This window comes from Lutra lutra, chromosome 3 (assembly GCF_902655055.1).
Source record: "Lutra lutra chromosome 3, mLutLut1.2, whole genome shotgun sequence".
Lineage (NCBI taxonomy): Eukaryota > Metazoa > Chordata > Mammalia > Carnivora > Mustelidae > Lutra > Lutra lutra.
This window is the reverse complement of record NC_062280.1, coordinates 19267193-19276654: the sequence shown is the minus strand read 5'-3', so window position 1 is coordinate 19276654 and position 9462 is coordinate 19267193. Positions and strand designations below refer to the sequence as shown.

The 9462-nt window shown below is 52.3% G+C and overlaps 1 protein-coding gene across 1 annotated transcript; it reads left to right on the top strand.

The window, feature by feature from the left end:
* Window positions 1–1361: 1361 nt before the first annotated feature.
* Window positions 1362–8311, top strand: FZD5 (frizzled class receptor 5). The gene is made up of 2 exons (XM_047720869.1): window positions 1362–1494; window positions 1774–8311. Exon 2 carries the CDS (start codon window positions 2037–2039, stop codon window positions 3807–3809), a length of 1773 nt encoding a protein of 590 aa, XP_047576825.1. The 5' UTR covers window positions 1362–1494; window positions 1774–2036; the 3' UTR covers window positions 3810–8311.
* The last annotated feature ends 1151 nt before the right edge of the window (window positions 8312–9462 follow it).

Below are 9462 nucleotides of genomic sequence, written 5' to 3'. Positions count from 1 at the left end.
CGTTCTTACCGGAGTAAGATTTTGTGACATGCTAAAGTAAAGGTTGAAGACCGGGGGACACGGAGAGTGCATGGCTGGGGTGGGTGGGGGTTAACACTGGGATGTAGCTGCGTGGGTTCGAATACCGAGTTGCCGTTTGAGCGCCTACTGTGTGCCAGGAGCTCGGAGTACCGGGCTGAAGACTGCCTCTGCTGAGGCTTTCTTGGGAAAGTACTAGCTCGGTTGCCTCGGTCAAGTTTTAAAACCTTCGCTCCTTCACCTGTAGGGAGTACCTGTGTCACAGAACTGTGCAGATCTGACATACGAACGATTAACGCGCTGACATACAGTAGTGGCTCAAGAAGCCTTCGCTCTTCGCAGCGTGAGCTCACCTGGTACGAGGACAGCGCAGAGCGGAGGCAGGTGCCACGGCTAAGAATGATTCTTCGAGCAGTTCTTTTAAACGAGCGCTGAAAGCTAAGGATTGTTAGCTGCAGAGAGAGCTGCTGGGGCCCTGGAAGCGAGGGCTCATGAGCTAGTCTATGACAGGACGGCGAGCCCCACACCCGTGGGCCACCGCGGAGAAGTCGGTAGGGACTTCCAGCAAAGGTTTCCCGCCTGGGGTCTCAAGAAGGAGCGATTAGCATTCTCCCCGCCCCCCATCGCTTTCCCGTCCGCTATTGGCCGGCGCTCGCTGCGGGCCGGCTCCGGGCGGGGCCGGAGGGCGCAGGGGGAGAGGCCGAGCCCGCGGGGCAATGGGCGGGGACGCGCGGAGAACGTGGCGGGGCGGCCCACCAACCGAGCCCCGGCGCGAGGGGGCGGGGAAGGGGCGGAGCCTCCCGGCGGGCTTTAGAGGCAGGTGACCCGGGCGGGGCGGGACAGGCCGGTCAGCTCGCGTCGGTGTCCGCGGTGCTGTCGCCGCCGCGCGCCGTTCTGTACCCGCCGGAGGTGGGCGAAAGAGTGAGAGAGCGCGGGGAGGAGCCGAGCCGGGCGCGTCCCGGGAGCGCCGCCACCGCCCCCAGGCGTCCGCTGGAGCGCGGAGCCCCCTGCAGGGGAGGAGGCGAGCAGCCGGCTGGACGCGGCGGCGGGCGAGCACCATGCAGTGCCGGCGGGGCCAGCGCCGGCTGCTCGCGGTGCACTGAGGCAGCGGGATCCCCTGGGGGCCGCACACCGCCTTCTTCTCGCCCAGGTGCTGCCAGGCGCGCTCGCCCTTCGTCCGGCTCCCGGCCCCCGGTGGAACGCACGGCCTGCTCCTGCTCTGCCCTGCTTGGATCATGCGGGGGGCCCCGGAGGAGGAGAGGGCGAGTGACCAGCCTGCGGCGACCACGTTCAGGGTGCGACCCCCTGTCTGAGACGCCCCCACCTGCTGCCATGTCCCGCGTCTCGGATTACCCAGCCTATCGCCAAACTTTCCGGGTGCCAGCCCGTCTCTGAGTCGCATTTCTGAGCGAGTGTCCCGGGGTTGGAGAACCCAGGCTGGGGGCCGACTATCTGCTGCTTTCGGGATCCGCGAAGGTGAGAGCCCGCGCCTTCCCTTTTCTCCCCGTTCTTTTCCCCGTTCCTCCGCCCTTTTCCAGGCGGCTGAGCTTTCTGACCCCGGGGTACAGCCCGGAGGGCCCAGCGTGGAGGGAGGTGGGGGGCTGGGGATAGGCAGGGAGTCAGTAGTTTGGTTCCCGGAGGTGGAGGGGAAGGAACGGAGAGACGTTAACTTAGAGATTTGGAGAGCGCTTGCGGGGACTGTGCCGTTGACTCGCCTCTAATTGGGAGTGGTTGCAATTTTTCTTCTCCCCCCAGCTTCTTTTTTAAAGAGTACTTTCCCTGGAATCGGAGCCCTAACCGTCCCTCCCCACCCTATCTGGAGAAGAGCTGAGCGCTGCCTGCGGAGGCAGCGCCTTCCCGAAACATTTTTTCTTTGGACGGATTTAAGAGAAAAAGAAACCAACAGGTTGCCAGCCCCGGCGCCACACACAAGTCGGCGGAAAGGCCGGCCGGGTTTCCCCTGGCTGCGTGGGCCCCGCGCGGGCTGCGGCAGGCGAGGCGAGGGTAGGGAGGGGGCTATGGCTCGGCCTGACCCGGCCGCACCGCCCTCGTTGTTGCTGCTGCTCCTGGCGCAGCTGGCGGGCCGGGCGGCGGCTGCCTCCAAGGCCCCCGTGTGCCAGGAAATCACAGTGCCCATGTGCCGCGGCATCGGCTACAACCTGACGCACATGCCCAACCAGTTCAACCACGACACGCAGGACGAGGCTGGCCTGGAGGTGCACCAGTTCTGGCCGCTGGTGGAGATCCACTGCTCGCCGGACCTGCGCTTCTTCCTGTGCTCCATGTACACGCCCATCTGCCTGCCGGACTACCACAAGCCGCTGCCGCCCTGCCGCTCGGTGTGCGAGCGCGCCAAGGCCGGCTGCTCGCCGCTCATGCGGCAGTACGGCTTCGCCTGGCCGGAGCGCATGAGCTGCGACCGCCTCCCGGTGCTGGGCCGCGACGCCGAGGTCCTGTGCATGGATTACAACCGCAGCGAGGCCACCACGGCGCCCCCCAGGCCCTTCCCGGCCAAACCTACCCTCCCAGGCCTAGCAGGGGCCCCGGCCTCGGGGGGCGAGTGCGCCGCCGGGGGCCCGTCGGTGTGCAAGTGCCGCGAGCCCTTCGTGCCCATTCTGAAGGAGTCGCACCCACTCTACAACAAGGTGCGCACGGGCCAGGTGCCCAACTGCGCGGTGCCCTGCTACCAGCCCTCCTTCAGCCCCGACGAGCGCACGTTCGCCACCTTCTGGATTGGCCTGTGGTCTGTGCTGTGCTTCATCTCCACCTCCACCACGGTGGCCACCTTCCTAATAGACATGGAACGCTTCCGCTACCCTGAGCGCCCCATCATCTTCCTGTCTGCCTGCTACTTGTGCGTGTCGCTGGGCTTCCTGGTGCGCCTGGTGGTGGGCCATGCCAGCGTCGCCTGCAGCCGCGAGCATAGCCACATTCACTACGAGACAACAGGCCCTGCGCTGTGCACTGTCGTCTTCCTGCTGGTCTACTTCTTTGGGATGGCCAGCTCCATCTGGTGGGTCATCCTGTCGCTCACCTGGTTCTTGGCAGCTGGCATGAAGTGGGGCAACGAGGCCATCGCCGGCTACGCACAGTACTTCCACCTGGCCGCGTGGCTCATCCCCAGCGTCAAGTCCATCACGGCGCTGGCGCTGAGCTCGGTGGACGGGGACCCGGTGGCCGGCATCTGCTACGTGGGCAACCAGAACCTGAACTCGCTCCGTGGCTTCGTGCTGGGCCCGCTGGTGCTCTATCTGCTGGTGGGCACCCTCTTCCTCCTGGCGGGCTTCGTGTCGCTCTTCCGCATCCGCAGCGTCATCAAGCAGGGCGGCACCAAGACGGACAAGCTGGAGAAGCTGATGATCCGCATCGGCATCTTCACGCTGCTCTACACGGTGCCGGCCAGCATCGTGGTGGCCTGCTACCTGTACGAGCAGCACTATCGCGAGAGCTGGGAGGCGGCGCTCACCTGCGCGTGCCCGGGCCCCGACGCCGGCCAGCCGCGCGCCAAGCCGGAGTACTGGGTGCTCATGCTCAAGTACTTCATGTGCCTCGTGGTGGGCATCACGTCGGGCGTCTGGATTTGGTCCGGCAAGACTGTGGAGTCGTGGCGGCGCTTCACGAGCCGCTGCTGCTGCCGCCCGCGGCGGGGCCACAAGAGCGGCGGCGCCACCGCTGCCGGGGACTATGACGCGAGCGCCGCGCTCACCGGCAGGACCGGGCCGCCGGGCCCCCCCACAGCCGCCGCCGCGGCCGCCGCCTACCACAAGCAGGTGTCCCTGTCGCACGTGTAGGAGGCCGAGGCCCTGAGGGGCCGGGAGTTGAGGGGGGGAGGGGGTGTTTTGTTTGGTAGCTTTGCCAAGTTCACTTCCGTTTACCTTCATGGTGCTGATGCCCCCTCCTGGGGCAACTTGGAGAGGGGAAAAGGGCCCTTTCAAGGAGCACCTGTCCCAGGACTTCTCAAAGGGGCTCAGCTCGCGTGTATACCATTTTGCGTTTCTTACTACTTTTTTTTTTTTTAAGGGAAACCCTGTTTTTAATTTATATGTAGTTTTCTTAATTTTTAACTTTGTTGCATTTTGGCAACAAAATTTACCTTTGCTTTGGGGGCTTTACAATCCTAAGGTTGGCATTATAATGAAGTTCCGCTTGGTTCAGGTTTCTTTGAACTGTGTGGTCTAATTGGGAAAATATATTTCCTATACTTGTGTCTTTAAAAAAAAATGTGAACAGTGAAAGTTTAGGTTGCTATGACTGGGGAGTTGTTGGATGTGCTTTCTCAGCTTGTTTTCTCCTTTCACTGCTTAAAGTGTCCAGGATGCTTTAAGGTGAGCTGCTTGTCTCTGTTTATAGTCCCTGAGTTAGGGGAAACCCCAATTCATGCCAAGGAGGGGGAGCATAATGTGGTTAGGGCCCCCTCAAAGTGACAGGGTTAGAGAGTGTTTGACGATTTTGTTTATTTATCGAGCTTCAGTTTCTTTTCTGTAGTACTTGTAATCATTCTTATTCTTAACAGCACCCAGCGTTGTCTTGAATAAGTTAAAGGTAGCATTATAGAGTGCTGGTATAAATATTTGGAAAATTGAAAACCTAAGGGATGGTGATTGGTTGAGCTTGAATTCTAGACTGGTAAAATGGCAGCTTTGTGCCAGAGAAGGAGTGGGTGGTTCTTAATAGGCTTCAGTGATCCCATTTTTTTTTTTTTTTTTTTTTTAAAGAACCTGTGTTCTGATTTTGGTCAAAGTAAACCCCCACTCCCTTCTTCTGGAAATACTTAGAGATAGTTGTTAAAGGGGCTGCTTTTTTAGACTTAAGGACTAAACATACCTCCAGTAATTAAGTAAATTTCCAACACTTCTCTTATCTGCTCCACCCATCCCACCTCCTTTATCATGTTAAACAGTCTTTTAGCTTTTCTTATTCCTCCTCTCCTGGAGAGCTGTGATTAAGAAACCACACCCACCCTTGAATGGGGTGCTTGAACTGGGGGGAGGGAGGTTGGCTACCTGTGAACAAACATTGGCAGCAAGGAGGGAAAAATAAGTGTCCCTGGACTTTGGACTAGTTTAATAGTCAGATAGTCCCAAAGCAGCAAAACACGGCTTTCTTCAGTCTCTCAAAACAAATGACACACAGGATGTATCAGGGTCCTGCTGCTGCAGGAGGAAAGCTGTCCTCTCTCCCCCACATCAGTTTGTTTCTCTCAATCTCTCTCTCTTTTTTTTCCCTGAGAAAACCTGTGTCATGATGAGCACACACTTGCATGAACCCCCATGCAAATACACATGCACTTTGCTGTTAGAGAATTCTGTTTGTTTTCCTAAATCTTCTTAACCATTCGTATATACGAAGGCCTATGTATGAACACACACACACACACACACACACACACACACACATTTCTTTCCTATTAAAGAATTCTGTTTGCTTTTCTAATCTGTTTAACTGTTCCTTCGTGAAGAGTCTGAGGCCATGACTTGGGGAAGGAGGCGAGAGTGCATTGGCCTGCAAAATGCCAGTGACCAGGGTTGAGTGGGGACTATATTTAGGAAGCTAAAACAGCAAAAACAATTGGAAAATTTAGAATGGCTCCCTAGGAAAATGACAAGTCTGGGCATTTGAGCTTCGTGTATAGCGAAGTTGGGAAAGTAAGGTTTAAATCCAGGTCAGTTTTCACTTCATGGGTTATAAGGAAAGACCTGCATAGTTCCATAGTGAACTGAAACCCTTTGCTGCAGGGAGAAGCCTGGTATTGTAGTTTTGCAGACTCTCAAAAGCTGTTTGTGTTTATAAAAATGCACAAGTTAAAATTTCAGTGGATTCGACAAAATTTAGTACGTAGAACTACAGAACTTTGCACGTCTTATTCCTGTCCTTATTCAGAAGCTGTGGCTTGGAACCTTGGAGTAGATCCCCTGTCTGAGGGCCAATTCTTCTGTTTTTCAAATGAGGACCTTTTGTGATCACCTTGACCCCTTCCCTCATTTAGGGTGTCTTCTCGGAAATTACATAGATTTTTCTGCTGCCTTCAGTCACTGTGCTTAATTTGCATTGTCCCCCTTACTTTTTCTTTGTGGAGGGAATCTGGAAATGATGCACAGTGTATCTAAAAGTTGTGGCATGAAATGGATGAAAGTGGATTAATTCCTCTTTAAAAAATTTTTTCATTTTGGCAACATGCCAACTCTAAGAGACTGACCAGTTAAAACCAAACAGAAAAAGGGTGTTGACAAAGGACACAAAGCCAAGGAGAGGCGATGTAGGTAATGTCTTTTGGGGTCTAGTTGTAGAACCGATTTTAGAGATGCCCCTTTGTTTTCAGTCTGTGTTCTCACGCCTGCCCTCCCTCTCCCTTCCCTCAAGGATAAAAGCCCACCTGCTTCCCTCGGGTCTTACTACTGCCCACCACCCCATCCCTACCCAGAGGAGAGAGGTCAGATCTATTTATGGTCACCTTCTGCTTATATCCCACACGCTATTTCCCCAATTTGTATTTTTATTATGCAAACAATCCATACTCATGAAAACAAATAAAATGAAAGGTTGTGTGTTGGGGGACAGGGAGAGAAGTCTAGCAACTTCTTCACAGATAGCTTTGTGCCATTGAAGAGGATTTATGGTTCTGTTGAATGGCATGCCCAGCTTCCAGGCGGTCCCTTTCACAGTTCAGCTTTTAGCATCATATCACGTCATAGATTGGGGGTGAAGATGTAGAAGGTTGTCGAAAGGAACTAATGTGACCTTTTAGTGAATCGGTTAGCCAGACTTTAGGAAGTCTCTTTAACTTACAGTATTTCCCTCCTCACATTTTGATGTTGTCTAAATTGGCTGAGAATAATTTTTCTTGGTGCCTTATTGGTTTATCTTTGCAAACCTTTGTCATCTTTCCACATGACCGTTCGCAATGACAGGCCTGTGTGTGTGTATGTGTGCGCGCGCGTGCGTGTGTGTATGTGTGTGTTGTGTAATTGTGCACACGTACAAGCTTAAATCATGTGCCAACAGCACTGTTTCCAAGTTGATATTCATTAGGCTGTTTCCTCCTGGGCCAGGGCTGCACTAATCCTGACACTGGCTGCCAGCAGAAAACCCCATGGATCCCACACTGAACCTTAACAACAGTGTGGGTGACCTGCACTCTCCAGTACAGAATGGGAGCCCCAGAGCTAGGAAATGTAGTTGTGTATTTTAATGAACTGCCCCTGCTAAACGGGCTTCTTTCACTTTTGTGCTCTACAGAAAGACCAAGGGGGGCAGGAGGGACAAAGCTTTGAGTAACTGCTTTCTAACACCCACTGTGGCAGACAGGACAGAGAACCTCACAAATCCAGGCAGGTGTGAGGGACAGTGGCTGCGAATCGCCTGCTCCCTCTCTCCGCGTGCCTTTTCTTGCCTCCGAAGTCCAATCAAGGCATCCTGGAAAGAAAATATGCCTGGAGTTGGGGGGAGGGTGATTCTGAGGGGGAAAAGCTACCAAGACATTAAAGCGGGGCAAAGGGTAGGCAGGATGGAAGTCACTGAGTAACCTGACTCAGAACCCTAAAAGCTTCTAGCAGCTCGGTGACAATTCCCAGGATTTATTTCAGGCGGGATCGCGTCCACGGTACATCATTTTGAGACAATAGTACTCCCGGTTGTTAGAAACTGTATGTGTAGTATGTGTGTGTTTTGGGTGTGTATATACGTAATATATATTATATATATGAGAGATTTAGTGACTTTCGATACGGGTTTGGTGCAGGTGAATTTATTACTGAGCCAAATGAGGCACATACCAAGTCAGTAGTTGGAGTCCAGGACATTCAGTCCTTTTTCTGATTTTCACGGACACATAGTGCCTGTCATGCCTCCTCACTGTCATGTCAGATCCAGAACTCACAGGTCAGAGCCAGCGGTATTCTATTTGGAGACAATCAACTTGAATCTATAAATCATTATTGGCAGATGATTATAATTCTGAATCCATAACATTAACAAAAGGTAACCCAGAGCATCTTGATTAAGAAGTTTTTGTTTCTTGTTTGGTTCCTGGAAGTCCGTAGAACAGCAGTTGTATGTGGTTATGTTAGTCTCAAGATACTTAATTTGCTGACCTTATTATTTCAGAAAAGATTTTGTATGTATTATATTTGTGGGAAGGTAAAATAATGGTTTGAAATTTTTATCAAATATGGAGAGTAGTTATTTATGAAAAACAAAGAAATGTCTATTTTTGTTTCTTTGTTCCCAACTGATGTAGATAAATTTTAAAGTGCATTAAAGCAATGGTAAAGAAAATAAAGAGATGCTGTACACATCTTTTTCTCCTCATGCTTTTATGGAGACACACACTGCTTTCTAAGAGTACCTGAGGAGATAGGTGGGTTCTGATTTCATAATCTGATTTCTCAGATGTGCTTAAAGCGGCAGTGTTTTCATTGATAAAAAATTCAAGCAAATTCCAGTCACCAGAAGCAAAACTAATGGACACGTTTTACTTGAATATACTTCATAGGTTTCTCCTGCCGATCCTGTGACTGAATCGTGGTTCACTTGAGGAAATGAAGGGAAATACACGTAAGACCCGAGACATTGCCCGAGACTGTGTTCTAGTTTATCAACCCTCCAGCTGTACTCTCTACTCAACCTCTCTGAATAGAGGTGACACTGTTGTTTTGTGTTTCCGGTTGGGGGGCAGGGACTCTCAAAACTGCTTACAGTCATTCAGCAGTTAGACCCCCAACTTGGTATTAAGCTCTACATATAAGTCAGGGAGCCCAGATAAGAGGATAGAAATTGATTTGGAGTTGGCATGTGCCTGATAATTGGACAGATGCCCAGTAAACCTGAGATCCCACTGTCAGAGGACTTTCTGCTGGCTGCTGCTTCGGCAAAATGCAGATTAGCTACCAATCAGAGAACCACTGCCTCCTGTTCTTGTCTCCAGCAATACTCAGGGGCATCCGTATATAGGAGGAGCTGGGTAATTAGGAGCTTAAAATTTTGTTTGGGGGAGATAAGACAAATCCGATAAGAGGTGAATAATGATATGAGAGTATGTAATTTAATGTCAGAGTGAGTGCTATGAAGGTTATCAGATTCCCATAGAAGCTGGGGCAGTTGGGAGAAGCAGAACCGAAAATACTCTAAATGAGCTGGATCCTGAGAGACGAGCAACAGTACCTTTCGTGTGCAGGACTCTGGTTGGCATGTCTTCCCGGGGCTTTCACATTGCTTATTTTCCCGCAGTGGGAAAGGGGGTCAGGGCAAAGCCATAAGCTGGAGCCAAAGGGACTGTAGAAACTTAGCAGGTTGGAGAAACAGGTGGGTCCAGAGTGTTACCAGAATTATTACCGGAATTATTCTTTTAGTGATCTAGAGGTCTTTAATTGGTCATTAATGAAAACAGGATTGAGAGGCGGTGGAAGGGTTATGCCTAAAGGCTTGGCCGCTGGATGGCCAGGGATT